At 41.7% G+C, this 19,834-nt stretch overlaps 1 protein-coding gene across 1 annotated transcript in view; it reads right to left on the bottom strand.

Annotated features, from left to right (window-relative positions):
* LOC126188046 (solute carrier family 25 member 44) overlaps positions 1-19,834 on the bottom strand; it is a 111,635-nt gene that overhangs the window by 29,205 nt on the left and 62,596 nt on the right. The window contains exon 4 of the mRNA XM_049929478.1: positions 14,357-14,543. Within this exon, the coding sequence (XP_049785435.1) occupies positions 14,357-14,543 (187 nt within the window). The remainder of the gene's footprint in view (positions 1-14,356; positions 14,544-19,834) is intronic.

Here is a 19,834-nt window from a genome sequence, read left to right as displayed (position 1 = left end):
TTCGATTGAAAAACTTTCCCTCGATCTGTAATTAATGACCTTGTGGCACCATGTTTTAATACAATGTCTTCTACGATGAATTTGGCTGCCTTGAATGCTTCGGCGCAACGAACGGAGACAGCATCTTCGCTGCCGGGACCAGAGAGAAAATTACTGGCCACTATACGTTGCGGGTCGACAGCCAAAGAGCAACAGAAGATTCTGAAACTGATTTGTTGCGTCGTGCTTCAAAAAATTGAAAATGATTTTTTTTGTAATGTTTTGTACAACAATGACGTCATAGAGAGTTTAATCTTATTGAAAATGTTCGTCCTATGTTGTCAAAGCTCAGGTTCACGTCTGTATGTAGGAAGATAATAAACTAGTGGATGCTATTAAAGTTGAAATACGTGTTCCGAGGATTTATTTATGAGGAATTATGTGAATGAATTAATAATATATTTGACAAGATTATTGAATTTTGATTGCGTTCATCGCAACTTTGAATCTCAAAAGTTTATTCAATGTGGTTCTCATATCGATTAAATCAGATAATGTGTATCAATATGATTTCTAAGGAGAAACAAACGACATCTAAAAAACTGAAAAAGTTTACGCAAACCAATTGGCCCGAGTGACGTAATTCTGCGCATACGACTCAAATGATGTTTTACAGTTTCGTTCAAGAACCATTCTGAGACAATTTAAGAAGAATATAAATAATTTTGAAGTGGATTGTAACTGACATAGGTGACGAAGTCTACACATGGTCATATGTCGAAAGAAAATCATTTATAAGAAACTTACGTCGTTACACTACACCATGGTGACCGTGACAGGACTTCTGTGCAACTAAGGCACACACGTACGAAACAATTAAAACATCAAGAGTCCTTCCGAAGTCAACGAGAGTCTTTGTGGAGGCTTTACCAGCCAGCGGCGACTTTGCGGGTGTGGGCAGCTTGTGGCGATGGTGACCTACTTCTTCCTGCACCCACCTCTTCTTGTTCATCTTCATTGTCCTGGAGTTGGCATCAGCTAAGATCGGTCTGCTGTCTTCTGGTGCAGGCGTCATCAAATAACCACCACCTTTCTCGACAATAGTGCACCACACATCCCGGTTGTCTGCAGTGGAAACATACTGGTTGGTTATCCTGGGTTCTCCAGATATCAGTCTTTCTTGGTGCCCAAACAGGTTCCTTATGCAGCATTGTAGAGACATAACTTCGCCTGGGTCTCGACTTTTTCACTGTTTTAATGGGAAATGAAGGATGAGAGATTGGGTGCAATGTCTGTTCCATTTCCTCCCTTATGACCTCTCAGTTTTTTGCTCGGCGTGCAATCCAAGTGCCTTCTGAACTTCCTCTCTCACTATTTGACAAAGAAAACTTGTGAAATCAGTTTCTTCCTCCATCACAGACATCGATACGACGTCTGGAAGCATTCAAACTTCTTGCGTGTAATTCTTTTTTGATGCATTGTCTCGATATACTGGCACAATTTTATGAAGCCTGCTGTCGAAACCTCCTTCAGGAGTAGGGCTTGATACGAGGGTCGCTCCAAAAGGAATGTACACTATTTTTTTTTTAACTCCATCTTTTATTCTATATGTCTGAAAGTTTTACAGTGTGTAGATACACCCTTTAGGAACAATATTTTCATTTCTCCACATAATTTCTATCCCTCTCACAACTGCCTTACGCCATCTTGGCACCAGCACCTGTATACCTGCATGGTAAAATTCTGGACCAACCTGCTGGAGTCACTGTTTGGCAGTGTGCACAAGGGAGTCCTCATCTTCAAAGCTTGTTCAATGAAGAGAGTATTTCAGTTTCCCAAAGAGATGATAGTCACATGCAGCCAGGCCAGGACTGTAAGCCGGGTGTTTCAGTGTTGTCCATCCGAGTTTTGTGATTGTTTCCATGGTTTTTTGAATGACATGCGGCCATGCATTGTCGTGCAACAGCAAAACATCCTGCTTTTGCCGATGTGGTCGAACACAACCCAGTCGAGCTTGAAGTTTCTTCAGTGTCATCACATATGCATCAGAATTTATGGTGGTTCCACTTGGCATGATGTCCACAAGCAAGAGTCCTTCATAATCAAAAAACACCGTAGCCATAACTTTTACAGCAGAAGGTGTGGTTTTGATTTTTTTTCCTTGTGTGAATTTGCATGATGCCACTCCATTGGTGGCCTCTTTGTCTCTGGTGAAAAATGATGGAGCCATGTTTCATCACCTGTCACAATTCTTCCAAGGAATTATTCTCCACCATTCTTGTACTGTTCCAAAAGCTTGCTGCATACCGTTTTTCTTGTTTCTTTGTGAGCCACTGTCAACATCCTGGGAACCCACCTGGCACAAACCTTTTTCAACGCCAACATTTTCACTATTCTGCAAACACTTCCTTCCCCTGTCCCAATGTAGCGTGACAATTCGTTCACTGTGATGCGTCTGTCAGCAGTCACCAGTTCGTTAACTCTCTGCACATTGTCTGGAGTGTGTGCAGTACGAGGCCCGCCGCTGCAAGGGCAATCCTCAATATTGCCGTGCCCGCTTTCATCACGTAACCTGCTTGCCCACCGACTAACTGTACTGCAATCGATAGCAGCATCTCCATACACTTTTTTCAACCTCTTGTGGATGTTTCACACTGTCTCATTTTCACAGCACAGGAATTCTATGACATCACGTTGCTTCTGACAAACGTCAAGTGTAGCAGCCATCTTGAAGACATGCTGTGACTGTGCCACTCACGGGAACAGGTTGAACTAAGTTTGAAAACAAGTGGGAAGGATGTATCTACACACTGTAAAACTTTCACACATGCAGAATGAAAACTGTATTTTTACAAAAATAGTGTCCATTTTTTTTGGAGTGACCCTCGTACATGTCCTCAGCAAAGATGTGCAACCTTATCTTCCTCCTCCATTCGATGATCCACTAATTTACACAGCTCCAAGATGTCTTGAATGTAGGATGCTGAAGTTTCTCCTGGATGCTGTACCCTGCACTTTATCTTCAGCCTTGCACTTCTGTCGTGTGTCGCCGAAATACTGCAGTTCCGCTTGGAATACTTCCCAGCTTGTGAGTTTCTCCTCATTGTTCTCATACCATTGCTTGGCAGTGCCCTCCAAGTAGAAAAATACGTTAGCCAAACACATGGTGTCATCTCTTTTGTTAAATTTGGCTATACGCTCATATACCTTCAGCCACTTGTTTGTATCTTGGCCATCGTTACCAGAGAACCCGGAAGGATGTCTCATGTGGTGGCACACAGCTGCTGTCAGCATGACGTCCTCTTCTTCTTCCGTCTGCGGTGGATTGCAATCTATTGAATATGGCTCGAACTTGGGTTTCTCGCCACGTAAACGGCGGCTCCTTCGTGGCCTGATGGGAGCCACTGTGTCGTCGATAATGTGCAGTATCATAAGTTCCAATACTGAGTGTCTCCACGTCTCCACCAGAATAATGTTGTGTAGAGGAAGGTGTAAGTAGATGAATGACTAACACAAACTTTACTTAACGAAGGTTTATATAGCACTTGCACATACAAGAGCGCAGAGCTAACTGCCTCCGGCCAGAACACTTACGGTATATATACAGCTACAGAATATTCCTGTACAATGATTCTTGCCATTTGTGGATACTTCTAGAATGTAATCGAACCAAAGATAGAAATTAAAATGTTTCAGTTCAGGTGAGTTTTGAACTCATGACCCTCTGTGCTAAATCTAGTATCATAACCACTACACTATAGTGACTGCTCTACTTGGCTTCTTCTGCATCAATATTATTACATGCATCCAATTATTTTTACAATTCATTTCTTTCTGGGACTTGATTCTGTAAACTGGCTCACCTATCTTTGTTTAATAGGTTGAATTTTATTAAAGAATGAAATGAGCTCATTTGTTGGCTGCACTATTCTTGAGAGAGCTGCTTCTTGATGAACAATTGCCAGTTACAGTTTTGATAACAGCATGGTCTGATGTGTTTGAAGTGTGAATGCATTATTAACATTTAGTATTGTTGGTTTCCTGATGTATTTATCAGCCGTGGCCTCTAATGTTGAAGTTCATTGATTACAGAGTGATTTGAGATACCCTAAGATACAAAAATATTGGGTAAAGTCAATGATTTGACATTCCAAAAGTTTATAGAGGTAAAAGCACTGACTGGTACCAATGTGTACTCAAATTAGGAGATTTCTCGAAGACTAGGCATGTCATAATCATTTGTAAGCGTGTAAAGAACAAAAATTATTTTGGAGAACACATAGTCCCTCAAAGGAAGAATTGGTGTGGCAGAAGACCAGTATTTTCACCAAGATCTGAGCGCTCCTTGGAAAAGATACGCAGTGAGAACCAATTTGCTTGCCAAAAGAAATTAAAATGAAACTAGAACACAGTGGCACTACTGCATCTGAAAGAACTGTAGGACACAAACTTTCACAAATGAACTACAAGGATCACAGTACCCGCCCAAAAGCCTAAATTAACAGCTATGATGTCAAAACGTCCTGCATGGGCAAAGGAGGGCAAGCCTAGAGATTTGGACTTCTGGAAATCGGGAAGTATCATTACACTGGGCAGTACTTACCTTCATACAGTAGTGATGCACAAATTTTTGAGTTCGAGGCTAATCCTAAAGCAAATCTTTATAGTTTTTTTCTTTTCGTTTCAGGTTTGGTTTAGTGATGAGTCAAAATTTGAAATTTTGGTAAATAAATCTCAGTATGCATAAAGCCCTGGTGAAAAGTACTATCCCAACATACTGTGCAGATTGTAAAACATATCACTGAAGTCATTACATGGTCTGTCATCAGTGCCATAGGCACAAGACATCTGTACTTGGTTGAGGGAACAATGCAGAGGTTAAAGGGGCACCAAACCAGAAGACCATCCGTTACTTAATCCTTTGTGTGTTAATACAAGACTGGTCCCCAGAAAGGGAAGTACACAAATAAGAAATCCCAACAGACTCTAATGTATCAATGAATCAAGAAAGCCAACCGACAGAATCAAGCAGAAACAAGATGGATAAAAGGGTGAAGGTGGGTAAGTTACCCCATTTAGAAAGCAGCTGGAGGCCCCCAGGACACATTATGCAACCAGAGACATGCTCTCACCATGTGACCAGTGCTTCCACATTCTCTATTACCACAAGAAAACTAGCTACACAAACAAGATAAAATCTCAGGAAAGAGAATGAAGACTATGAGTCTGTCAACTAATGACAGATGTAAAAGAATAACAAGAATTAGAAAGGTTGGTAGAGCAGGAGCCAGACCGGACCATCAAGAAAGGCGAGCTATGGGCCTCTCGGGGTCAGAGCAGGTGATGGGGCACCCCACCAATCCCTTAATCGGCCAACAAGGGTAATATGTCATGCATCACAGAGAGGAATAAAAACCACTTTCACAAGTAAAATGTAAAACCAAATCAGTCACTTTGGTGTCAGCCATTAGCACCGGAGGTAGCATGTCAGCAAATTTAAGGTTTCATCGTAAGGTGGCCAAATTAGAGCAATCCAAATGGACGAAGGCTACTGTGAGACACACATCACACTGACAGTATGGTGGATCCTCACACTGGAGGATGTGGCCTTAGGTCACCAAAGTGTGGCCAATGTGAAGCTGTCAGAGAACAGTAGATTACCATCAAGAACCCTGGAGGAAAGACTGGCACAAGATCGTGGCCTCCTTTACACTTGGAGGAACAGAGGTACACCAATCTGCATTCCGAGCCTCCAACAAATGTCAGCTTAGAGTTGATAGAAGGTCAGATTTAAGTACCTCCGTCTCCTAAGTTGGCATCCTAGTAGCTAACTTGGCTCACCGATCAGCATGTTCATTCCCTGGGACCGCAATGTGACCAGGGGTCCATACAAAGATGGTCCAGTGTTAGCGGAGGTCACACAGGATATCCCAGATAATCACAATGACCATGTGTCAAGAGTAGCACTGGTTACAGCCTGAAGACTACTCTAGGAATCACTGTCAATTAAGAACAACTTGCCAGTGCAAGAACAAAGGTGGCTGAGTAGTCTAACAATGGTCACCAATTCTGCAGTGAATACACTACATCTGTTCAGCAGGAAGTGTAGTTCATTGTATCTTGCAAACGTGTAGGCAAAACTGGGTTCATCCGTTGATCACAGAACCATTAGCATGTACCATGTCTGAGCTAGGAAATGCATCAAGGACGTTCAGGAAAAGACAGTGAGAAACCATAGGGTCTCTGAGTCTTTTGGTCCAAACAAGAAGTCGAGGTAGATCCAAGGACGGGGCACACATCATTGCAGCGCACATGGTTTCTCCCTGATAAGTGGGGAAAAATGGAATTCAGATCACAGACACTACGCAAACTGTGATCACGATGTCAGACCTTGGCCTCTGTTGTGGGAGATAGATCTCCCTACCAGGAAAAAGGGTACAGTACATCAGATGCTGAGGGGAGCTGCAAACAAGTACAGCACAATTGAGTAACTGTTGTTGGCATCCGATCTGTAGTGGTGGGACCCCAACCTCTGGGAATAGGCTGTTCACAGAGCTAGCTCAAAAGCCTCTTGTGGAAAGTCAGACCACACAGTGTTGTATCGGGTCCAGTGATCGTAATGCTGAGGGCAGAGCTGAACCATATGCCCGATCTCCATAATCAAGACAAGACAGGATCAGGGCTTTGTAAAGCCACAGAAGGGTAGATTGGTTTGAACTCCAGCTGGTGTTACTGAGGCAGCACAATGTGTCCAGCACCTTTGCTTAAAGTGGCAAAGATGGGGAAGCCACAACAACTGGGCATAGAGGACCAGTCACAAAAAGCAGTTAAGTCTCCACCCCATTAAGTAATTGGTCATTGAAGTAAAGTTATTGTTGTGGATTAATAGTACAATGTCTACATAAGTGCAAGAAACAAGTCCCGGGGGCTGAAAACTGAAAGCTGTGGGTGAGAGCCTTTCAAATGACACCCTGCAGTCAGTGCTACCAAGAACCCCACTAGAGAAGCACTAGTGAAAGCAAAAATTGTTGGCATACAAGAATGGTGATACTGAAGACCCCACAGCTGCTGCAATACCACTTATGGCCGCTAGAAAGAGAGGGACACTCTTGGATATTGGGGAGTACTATGGGAAGCATCAACTTGAACCCAGAAAGTATGGCACGACAAGAAGTTCTGAACAAAAATCTGAAGAAGCCTCAGAGTCATCACGCATGAGAGGTGGCGAGGATGTGGTGTCTTAAGCCTCCTGCGGATCGAAGGAGACAGCAATAACATTTTGATGTTGGTCAAAAGCTGTCTGGATGGCAGACTCCAAGGAAACCAACTTATCAGCAGTGAAATGGCTTTGGCAAATACAACCCTGGGATGGAACCAGAAGGCCCTGAAGCTCAAAGAGCCAACACAAGTGCCAGCTCACCATGGATTTGAGTAACTTACAGAGAACATTGGTCAGATTAACTGGTCGATAGCTGCTCACCTGTAGGGTGTGCTTACAAAGTTTCAGTACCAGGAAGATGATGCTGTCTCACCATTGAAATGTATCTCACTCTTGCTCTAGATAGTACTGAAGACGGTAAAGAGATGACGCTGGCAATCCACCGATAGGTGTTTAAGCATTTAGTTGTGGATGCGGTGTGGCTCTGGAGCTGTATCAGCGCAAAGGGCTTGTGTACTGAAAAATTCCCACTCAATGAATGGAGTATTGTATGGCTCCAGGTGGCATGTAGTGAAAGACAAGTGCAATCACTAATCACTCCACTCACTGTTGAGGACATGAGAGGCAGGATGACAGTTCTCTGATGAGTGGCTTGAGCATAATGCAGAGCGAAATGTTCTGCAGCAGTATCTGGACCAGTGAAGACAACACCATCAAGCAAATACCAGGTACACCTGCAGGGGATTGGTATCTGTACATGCATCTGATCTTTGTCCAAATCTGCCAACGAGGAGTACGTGGTCCAATAATTGAAACATACCATCCCACCATTCTTGCTTCCATCATTTTATTATGTGGCAGACCTGGGCACGGAGCCATTTAAATAAAGGCAATGAGGTGCTCCACTGAATGATGTTGCTTATGGTGTTGGAAAGCCCGCCTGTGACATCTAACGGCCTCGGTGGCTTCTGACGTCCACCAAGGTACTATCTTCTGATGAGGGAATCCCAAAGAATATGGGATCACTAAGTCGGCTGCCGATAAAATGGCTGCTGTTCCACTCTGGACATCCAGCGGCATTACCTCCATGTAGCGTGGACATTGTCAGGCAACGCATTGCCCTCAAAGATCAAGATGAAGGCCGCAGCAGCAATGCTGTAGTCCTTTGGGCCCCTATGGACACGACGGACAAAACATACACCCTGTTGCTCCAAGTTGGCACGATGCTCATCATCAGACTATAGGAGAAGATCACAATGGAAAACAATGCCTTGAACCCTACTTAAGACTATTATTATGAACGGTAGTCACAGGAATGTCACCCAGCTTATCACAAGTGAGCAGTGCCCTTGTCTGGGCAGGGAATGCTGTTTTAATCAGAAGTGAGTCTATCTTCATTTTGGAGATGGCTGCAACTTCCCCAAACTTGTTCTCTATATTCTGTAGAAAGCTAAAGGCTTTGTGGTCAAAAAGAATCCCCATCTGTCCTTGAACAAACCAGGTATTGGGGGAAGTATTTCTCGGCTTGTCGCTTAGCCCTATATTCCTCCCACAGCATAGCCCAGGAAGGGAACATTCTGGTGTCATCTCTCTCTTTGTTTAATGAATTATTCCCTTCTGAAAAGACTTTTGGGGCCATATGAAAACTAGTGGGAGAAAGCTTCATCTGCTTTGTTCCAAGCCATCCACTATTGTGCCACTCACTCCAAATGGGGGCTCTCCCCATGGGTGCCATCCAGCCTCAGCAACTGCTACAAGGCCAGTAAACTGTTGTTCGGAGTCCCCATGATTCAGACACAATGGGCACATACTCTTTGGCATCCAGGGGGAGTTTGCAGTTCAGAGGAGGGCATTAAACAGACATGGGAGATGGGCAAATGGAAGCATTAGGTGGTTGTTCAGGGAACCAAGGATAACACGGTGAACATTTGGGGAATAAAAAGACTGGAAGAAATAATGGTGAGGGATGTAGGATAGTACTGCACAGTGAGAAAAATCTATCACACATTATATCATTGTGCAAGGGAGAAAGAAAAAAGAACAGATGTAAGGTTATGTTGGGAGCAATGAGTGTGGTGAGGTGGGTGGATCTGAGGAAGAAATGTAGTAATTTGTTGCTTGGATAATGTTCAACTGCAATCTGGCCTTCAGGTAGTTTGTAGGACAGAATTCACTACAGTAAAAGCAACCGCAGCTGGTGCTGCAAAAGTCACATATGACCACACTGGACATTGATCTCCACTAAGCTGACAGCTCCATCCATATCTCTGTCCATAGCAAGCCCACTAACCACCATTACTTGCATTTTGACAGCTGTCAACCTTTCCACACCAAAAAAATAGCTCCCCATCAGCTTGGTCAACCTTGGACTGCATACTTGCAGTGATGAATTGACTTTCCCAGTAGGCTGAACATCTCACAAAGGGCTTTATGGAAAAGATACTTTCCCCAAAATGTAGCCTGAAAACAAACTTCCCACACCATATCTTCAATATCCTAAATCCTTGCACCGCCCACAAGAACCAACTACAAAAGAGAGGCCCCTCATGATATAGTATCATCTCAGACCTAAGCAACTGAACCACGTCCTCTGCCAGGGCTATGACTATGATAATGCCCAGAAATGAGGGAGATCCTACCCATTGTTCTTCCCACCCCTCCTAAAATGGTATTTTGCTACCCACCCAACCGACACATCATCTTGGTCGATCCCTATGCCATTCAGGAGTCATACCCTGTGGAAGACCCAGATGCAAGGGCACCCCATTTACCCACCCAGCACATCCTATCATCATCCTGTTACAGGCTTATCCTATCCCATCACATGCAGGGCCACCTGTGAAAGCAGACATGTCATGTACCAGCTGTGCTGCAATTTCTGCACAGTATTTTATGCAAGCATGTTCACAGGCCAGCTGCCATCCAGAATGAATGGCCACTATCAAATTTTGGCCAAAAACTGACTACCCAGTGGCAGAACACAAGATCGAGTTCAATGGCTGCTTCACAATCCATGCCATCTGGATCCTTCCCCACAGCACCAGCTTTTCTGAACTATGCAGATGGGAATTATCCTTGCAATATATCCTTCACTCCCATAATCCTCCTGATCTTAACCTCTGCTAACACCACAAGAGTCTTCCCTTTGTCTGCCCGGTCACCCCAATGCAACTGACAAATCCAAGTCATTGTCAGAGTACACCACAAGAACTCATTGCAAACTGCTACTACCTGCTACCTACATTACATCTGAAAGCAGTCTCAGTCTTCCCATTAACTCATACAGTTACTGTCCTCTCTTGAATCTGAAGGCTGTAAATGATTTTTTTTTCCAATGTACCACGGTGGTGTGGAGACACTCAAAACAATGAGTTTTATACGGGACACTTGTTGTACTAAGTCAGTGAAGTACCGCAACTTGGCCTATAAAAACCACCTAAGCTACAGCATGTATCACCCTTTGCGCAAGGTTTTCAATATTCTCTTGGAAATCTACTCGTATGTTCAAATTGGTCATAGAGAAAAAAAGAAAAGGCAATTTTTGTAGGAAATTTAATTTATTTTAATCTTGTGCTGGGATTCATTTCACTAGATGCTGTGGTTTTTGAATATTCAAGAAATAGTACAAAAGCGAACTTCAAACACACTCTCAACCCACATTTAGCCCCTACAAGTCAGGATTTTTAGTATCTTTTTCAAAGCACTGTACAAAAATTTGCAGCTACACGAGTTATTTCCCATGTTTGACCTCTTCTGGTCTTCAATTCTGGGCTTATTTCACCATCAGCTTAGTCGTTCACTTACAAATTGTAGAATTGATGTTTGTATACATTTTACCAAATGATTTTGTGATATTTAACTGCATAAAATTAACAATTAAATTATTTTGTTTGCCTGGCCTTCTGACTATGAAACTACAGTGTTTGCAAGAGTTAACTCTGGATCAAATTAGCACTGTAATTAGTTTTTGCCTAGTATTTACAAAAATTATTTTTCATCCATTATTCTCACAGGCACAGTTAATTATTAATGTTAACGAAATAGCTGATTAAGTCAATGGCATAAGACCGAAACAGGTCGAATACTGAAAATAATTCATGTAGTTGCAACGTTTTGTAAAGTGGTTTGAGGGACTGCCATGAGCAACATACCAAAAATCCTGACCAGTGGGTCATTTAGCATGGGATGACAGGGCATTTGACGGCCACTTGTGTGTTTCTTTTGAATAACTGAAAAACAATGGCCTCTAGTAAAAACATGTTGTTGTTGTTGTTGTTGTGGTCTTCAGTCCTGAGACTGGTTTGATGCAGCTCTCCATGCCACTCTATCCTGTGCAAGCTTCTTCATCTCCCAGTACCTACTGCAACCTACATCCTTCTGAATCTGCTTAGTCTCCCTCTACGATTTTTACCCTCCACGCTGCCCTCCAATGCTAAATTTGTGATCCCTCGATGCCTCAGAACATGTCCTACCAACCGATCCCTTCTTCTAGTCAAGTTGTGCCACAAACTTCTCTTCTCCCCAATCCTATTCAATACCTCCTCATTAGTTACGTGATCTACCCACCTTATCTTTAGCATTCTTCTGTAGCACCACATTTCGAAAGCTTCTATTCTCTTCTTGTCCAAACTAGTTATCGTCCATGTCTCACTTCCATACATGGCTACACTCCATACAAATACTTTCAGAAACGACTTCCTGACACCTAAATCTATATTCGATGTTAACAAATTTCTCTTCTTGAGAAACGCTTTCCTTGCCATTGCCAGTCTACATTTTATATCTTCTCTACTTCGACCATCATCGGTTATTTTACTCCCTAAATAGCAAAACTCCTTTACTACTTTAAGTGTCTCATTTCCTAATCTAATTCCCTCAGCATCACCCGACTTAATTTGACTACATTCCATTATCCTCGTTTTGCTTTTGTTGATGTTCATCTTATATCCTCCATTCAAGACACTGTCCATTCTGTTCAACTGCTCTTCCAAGTCCTTTGCTGTCTCTGACAGAATTACAATGTCATCGGCGAACCTCAAAGTTTTTACTTCTTCTCCATGAATTTTAATACCTACTCCGAATTTTTCTTTTGTTTCCTTTACTGCTTGCTCAATATACAGATTGAATAACATCGGGGAGAGGCTACAACCCTGTCTCACTCCTTTCCCAACCACTGCTTCCCTTTCATGCCCCTCGACTCTTATAACTGCCATCTGGTTTCTGTACAAATTGTAAATAGCCTTTCGCTCCCTGTATTTTACCCCTGCCACCTTCAGAATTTGAAAGAGAGTATTCCAGTCAACATTGTCAAAAGCTTTCTCTAAGTCTACAAATGCTAGAAACGTAGGTTTGCCTTTTCTTAATCTTTCTTCCAAGATAAGTCGTAAGGTCAGTATTGCCTCACGTGTTCCAACATTTCTACGGAATCCAAACTGATCTTCCCCGAGGTCGGCTTCTACCAGTTTTTCCATTCGTCTGTAAAGAATTCGCATTAGTATTTTGCAGCTGTGACTTATTGAACTGATAGTTCGGTAACTTTCACATCTGTCAACACCTGCTTTCTTTGGGATTGGAATTATTATATTCTTCTTAAAGTCTGAGGGTATTTCGCCTGTCTCATACATCGTGCTCACCAGATGGTAGAGTTTTGTCATGACTGGCTCTCCTGAGGCCATCAGTAGTTCTAATGGAATGTTGTCTACTCCCGGGGCCTTGTTTTGACTCAGGTCTTTCAGTGCTCTGTCAAACTCTTCACGCAGTATCTTATCTCCCATTTCATCTTCAACTACATCCTCTTCCATTTCCATAATATTGTCCTCAAGTACATCGCCCTTGTATAAACCCTCTATATACTCCTTCCACCTTTCTGCTTTCCCTTCTTTGCTTAGAACTGGGTTGCCATCTGAGCTCTTGATATTCATACAAGTGGTTCTCTTCTCTCCAAAGGTCTCTTTAATTTTCCTGTAGGCAGTATCTATCTTACCCCTAGTGAGACAAGCCTCTACATCCTTACATTTGTCCTCTAGCCATCCCTGCTTAGCCATTTTGCACTTCCTGTCGATTTCATTTTTGAGACTTTTTTTTTTGCCTGCTTCATTTACTGCATTTTTATATTTTCTCCTTTCATCAATTAAATTCAATATTTCTTCTGTTACCCAAGGATTTCTATTAGCCCGCGTCTTTTTACCTACTTGATCGTCTGCTGCCTTCACCACTTCATCCCTCAGAGCTACCCATTCTTCTTCTACTGTATTTCTTTCCCCCATTCCTGTCAATTGTTCTTTAATGCTCTCCCTGAAACTCTCTACAACCTCTGGTTCTTTCAGTTTATCCAGGTCCCATCTCCTTAAATTCCCACCTTTTTGCAGTTTCTTCAGTTTCAATCTGCAGTTCATAACCAATAGATTGTGGTCAGAATCTCCATCTGCCCCAGGAAATTTCTTACAATTTAATACCTGGTTCCTAAATCTCTGTCTTACCATTATATAATCTTATCTTAGAGAAAAATGAAACTAAAATAAATTTCCTACGAAGGAGGTCCTATTCATTTTGCTCTAGAAATAATAGTTTGTGCATAGAGAAATGACGATAGCAAAATCTGTTACTAAACAGATGCGCCACAACTTCGTGGTTTTTGTAGGCTGATTTGAGGTACTTTACTGACTTGATATAACACAAGTGTCCTGAACAATTTGTTCATCTTGACTTCATCTACACCACTATGGTACGACGTAAACTGTTATTGTTTATACCTTGTGTATACCCTTCAATCAAATTTCCCTTCCTGTCTGATAAACATCTTCAGCTGACAGCTTCACTCTACCAGTTACACTGCAGCATTGGCAGTACAATTACCAGTAAGCACAAACATCCTCTCTGGAGAGTAGTGGAAGTTGAAAAGACCAGTTAATATTTCTTGTCCTATTTATGTTTACCACTCAGCATAGCATACTGAAAAACTAAGTACAGGTTTTTTCTCTGAACATGCAGAATACATATACACGGTTCCTCCTCCTGAAGGAATTCATTATAAAAAGGTCAACATAATAATAATCCTTTGACTGCCACTTATTTTCTGTACACTGACGCACATTTCAAAGGGCTTGATGACAATGAAAGCCATTTCTGTCACATGAGGTCAGTTCACCTTACAATGAAGACATTTACTACTGGGTGATCTAGCAGAGTCTTAGATAATTTTGTAATCATATAACTTACCTTGATAGAAATGGTAGAATCCCCACCACATAGCACTATTTGGCACATAAGTAAATAGTGATGCAACATAGCCTCTATAGAATCCCTTGAAACCATCCTGTATGTACACTTGTCGTACTATATCAATGGTTACTTCAAGGCGAGATCGGCCAGGTTTTAAAGAAATGCCCAATGGATTCAGAAGCATCTAGAGAAACAAATTTCATAATACATTAGTTTCAAAGTAGCTATACAAATAAATAAGAGTGACACAAGTAGGAAATATTTGCTATCTGCTATAGTTCCTGGTAACCTACCAGCTACTGATCTAACTGAATGGTGTTATCTGAATGTGAAAGATTTTAGAGTCACAGGAAAAAACAACTTTAAAAAATATGATATGCACAGCCAGCTGAACTAAAGAAAACAAACATGATGGAACCTACAGTAAAAAACATAACAATAAGAATATAAATAACTCCTTACTAAATCAAATGGTTGGTTGGCTGACGTGGGGTAAGGGCTCAAACAGCGAGGTCATCGGTCCCAATATGTATTAGGGAAGGATGGGGAAGGAAGTCAGTTGTGCCCTTTCAAAGGAACCGCCCCGACATTTGCCTAAAGTGATTTAGGAAAATCACAGGAAACCTAAATCATGGTGGTTGGACACAGGTTTGAACCGTTGTCATCCTGAATGCGAGTCCAGTGTGCTAACCACTGCACCACCTAGCTTGGTACTAAATATTTGCATTTCAAAGAATGAAGAGCAAATGGAAATAAATCTGGCAATGGTAACTCCAGATGAGAATATCAACGCTGTAGGAAAAGATACATAGCAGATGATGACACATTACGTTGCAGACAGGTACAATTATAAGACACTAACACAAACCTTTCAGTCACAGGTTTCTTCAGAAAAAGAGAGAGAAAAACCACTCATTCACAGAAGCAAGCACACCTCACATACACAACCGCCAACTCCAGCAACTTGGGCCAGAATCATTCGGGCCAAAGCTGCTGGAGTTGGTGGTAATGTGTGTGTGAGGTGTGCGTGCTTGTGTGAATGAATAGTAGGTGTTCCTCTTTTTCTGATGAAGGCTGTGGCTGAAAGCTTTATGTAAGCATCTTAATTGTGCCTGTCTGCAACATAATGTCTTATCTTTACAGTAAGTAGCAGTCTATCTTTTCCTACATTGTTGAAAATAAATCTGGACTGTTACATGATGGACACACTAAAAATTGCACACAAAATGAATAGTGCAATCACCTAGTGACTGTGATAGTGGCAAGCAATAGCTCCTCACAACACACAAATTCATGTGGTAACAGACAAGAATATGTTGTCTGGTAGATTTTGGGGGGTGGGTCCAAACAGCGAGGTCATCCGTCCCACAATCCAAGGTGCCAGACACTAAGCGAGGAACAATACCCAAGAGCACAGTCCAGTTGATGGGAGACGAAAATGGGCAATCAAAGAGGCAGAAAGAATGTCAGGCCAGCAGGAAGAGTAAAAAACAGGAAAGGGGGGGGGGGGGGGGAAAGCAGGGTGCATCCTGCAGGTGCTATGAGCAACAGCACCTCCACGGACCCATACAGATTCCCACACCATTCCATGATTGTGACAGGATGGAGACAACACCAGTGAAGAAGACAAGAAAAGGGAGGAACAAAAGTGCACAGAAGATCAGACAAAATGTAGTGAAAGGGGGTGGGGGAACCTGGCCAACATGGAGACAATACCGAAAGGCCTCAAAAATCAATGCTAACCAAGCAAGTCCAATTCTGAAGGAAATTCAGATACTTAAATCTGGGAGATCAAACCGCTTCTGCAAAGAAAACCCAGCACAGATGTAACCATGAGAGAGCCATCCACTAACACACATGACAAGGAGACGGGGAGGGTAAATTTAGTGTGAAGGCCAAAATGTAGGAAAAATCTAACAGAATATGAATCACTGTGAGGTGGCCCCACAACTACAAAGAGATGTGGCTCATTATGGAGTAAAAAGTCAAGGGTCAACCTGGTATGACTGATACAAAGATGGCAGAGGATGGCAGACTCCCGCCGCAAGATGCAGAAGGAAGAATGTGGTTGCAGCCCCTTAATTGCGTGAAGTTTATTACGCAGGGGGCCCAAGATTCAAGGACCCAACAGAGCTGACGAGCCACTATCCTTTCAAACAACTTGCTGGGAATGTTGGTCAGACTGATAAATCAGTAACTATCGAGGGAAAACAGATCCTTTCCAGGCTTAAGGACAGGAACCACAATACTGCCCCTCAATTGAGAGGGGAAACGCCATGGAGCCAAATACCGTTAAACACCCAGAGGAGATATGTCATGTAGGATCGAGGTTTTGAAGCACTTGGTTGTGGATGGAATTAGGGGCCAAGGGCTGAATTGTGGGAAAAGGAGATGGCCAGAAGCAGTTCCCACTCAGTAAAAGGTTAATTGTAGGATTCCACCTGACGAGGGGTAAAACGTAAGAGAGCAGCTTTGGCCCCTGTTCCTGGAGGAGGAAGGTGGCTGGATAGGAGGCTGATGCCAGTATGTCAAGTACGAATGTTTGGGGCAGAAAAGAATGTCACAGACTCTTAGTCCACGGTGTAAGCACTTTTTGCATTGCATCTCATCAGTTGGAAGCTTAGTCTGTGAGGCATGTTTCTAGAATTCCATTGAAATACTACTACTACTACTACTACTACTACTACTACTGCTGCTGCTGCTGCTGCTGCTGCAACAGCAGACACTGTTCAAAATTTTGTTCTAGGAAACAGTTTTAACTTTTGATGCTCTTCCATTGCACCGAATAGTCTGTTATGAGTAAGATGTTTTATAGTTATGTAGGAAATGTCCTTTTCCACACTTGACTCATTTTAGGATCAATACAAATAAAAATCTTCACATACATATTTTAGAGCATAGACCAGCAAGAAAAAAGAAGGTGCACCAATTTTTGCAGTGAATTCTATGATGAAAACATCAGATCCATTCATCTTTCTGAATAAATAAAACATGTGGCTATCGTTTTTGCAATAATGTTTTATTGGCAACTTATATGAAGTAATATGCATTCAAACTGCTCCATCAATCTAAAGAATGTCCTACAATTATTGATCAATATTTTTAGACAAATTACAATTGTCAGAGTAACCTAAAGTAAAGTTTGAGCCAAACAAATATTTTTGAATATTCTAACAATTTTGCTACCCTAGTGTTTCTTTTGCAAAACTGATGTTTGGTACCAGATGAATTTTTTTTTTTTTTTTTTTTTTTTTTGTTAACTTGTTCAGTGTCTGTTAGGAAGCAGTCTTCTACAACAGCTAATCCACTGGAGGTATAACCTTCATTTTAAAGATTTCAACAGAAATAATTATCAGCATCACATGTATCCCAGTTGTGTCTACCAGCGGACAATATGCTTTTTCATTCCTCTTTTAGTATTTCTAAGTGATAATACATTCAATTATGAACAACCATAAATAAGTCACACAAGGGTGGAAACAAAGTTTACTACACATTATTTAAAAATGATTCAGAGACTGACATTAAAGTAATAAGCATGAATAAGTAACTTTGAAACACTGACTTACTAATATCAGTTTCACAACATACTTCAATACAGTTCAGAAAGCAGAAACAAATTTTTTATCCTTGGAATGAACATTAACAATGCTACAACAAAATGGAATTCTGTCATTGAAATTATTACGAGATGTTTTACTTATAAGCTAAAGATGCAAAATATACACAATGTAATTTAGAGTCTGCCAGAAAAATGTATACACTCTTTGTCAGTCTCTGTCAAGATATCAATATTATTGTTCGATCTGAGCTACGAGTGTGTTGTAGTATGGTCTTTGGCTCAACAGATGTTAGTACTTTCATCTCTGTATCGAGAAAACAAGATGGCTGCAGCATGCTTGACATTCAAATAACTGAAATGTACTGTGAAGTGGTTTTACTAGTTTGATAATCCCGTTGAAGTACAACATCAGTGGAGGCGGGAATTTGATACAGAACCACCAACCCACCTAACAATTAAACACATCACTGACAGGTTTGAATCGTATGGAACAATTTGTGATATTCAAAAATGAAGATCAGGAAGACAGTGTACAGCTGTAAGTCCTGCTTCGTCAGCTCTCACGTTGGAAATGTTTGTTAATTCTCCACAGAAGTCTGCTATGCAATGTGCATGTGAAGTAGGGGTTAGCAGTACAAGTGTACGAAGAATTCTGAAAGCTGCAAAGTGGAAAGTTTACATCCCACAATTACTGCACATGATTAATGATGACGATCCTGATCACTGAATGCAATTTTGCAAATGATATCAGCAAGTGGTAACTGATGACAAACAATTTGTGACAAAGGTAGTGTGGTGCGACGAGGGACAATTTAAAATTAATGGAACCGTGAATCGGCATAGCAGTGTGTACTGGGCAACCGAAAATGTGCATGTTTGTGTGGATAAAGTGCTCAATTTACCAGGGGTTCATGTGTGTTGTGGACTATCATCTAGGGGCTTAGTAGGACCCTTTTTCTTTGATGCTACTGTCACTGGAGAATTGTACCTGGAAATGTTACACTCATCAATTTTGCCAGGTATACATGCACTTTATGGAGATGATGAAGAGGTCTTCTACCAACAGGTCATGGCACCACCACACAACCACCTAGCCATACGAGCTTTCCTGGATGACAATTTTCTGGGGCATTGGATTGGACGAAGAGGGCCCATTGAGTTCTCTCCACGGTCGCCAGATCTAACAGCTATGGACTTTTACTTGTGGGGAACTGTGAAAGATAATGTCAATCGACATAAGCCACACACACTGGAGGAACTTCGCCAGGAGATTACAGTGACATGCGCAGCAATCTCCACCGTAACATTGACTGATGTAGATGCTGTGACTGCTCATTGTTCTGTTATGTGTATAGCCGCCAAAGGTGAACACTTTGAACATTTAAAGTAACCATATGCTAAACTGAAGGTTTTACAACATGTGTGATCAATTATTAAATGTAAAATAAACACATAAGTGATACTTTTCATTCCTTAAAGTGTGTACCGTATTTACTCGAATCTAAGCCGCACTTTTTTTCCGGTTTTTGTAATCCAAAAAACCGCCTGCGGCTTAGAATCGAGTGCAAAGTAAGTGGAAGTTCTGAAAAATGTTGGTAGGTGCCGCCACAACTAACTTCTGCCGTCGAATATATGTAGCGATTCACATGCATGCTTTTCAGGCACAAAGATAAATACTGGCGCCGAAACCTCTGCGTCAGTAAATAAATAAAAAAAAAAAAAACGATGGAAGACGAAATTTTTTCTCCGCCCCGAGTTTCGACCACTGCATTTTCATACATTATCCAACGAAGTAAATACAAATTCCGTATTGTTAGTCTTCGAATGTAGCAACATTTCAATGTACTGTACTATGAAAATCCGACTGGCAAGACTGTTTGGGATGTTTGTCAATATGGCCAACTCTACGTTCT

This window comes from Schistocerca cancellata, chromosome 5 (genome assembly GCF_023864275.1).
Source record: "Schistocerca cancellata isolate TAMUIC-IGC-003103 chromosome 5, iqSchCanc2.1, whole genome shotgun sequence".
Lineage (NCBI taxonomy): Eukaryota > Metazoa > Arthropoda > Insecta > Orthoptera > Acrididae > Schistocerca > Schistocerca cancellata.
The sequence above is the reverse complement of the archived record's forward strand: the minus strand, read 5'-3'. Positions and strand labels throughout refer to the sequence as shown.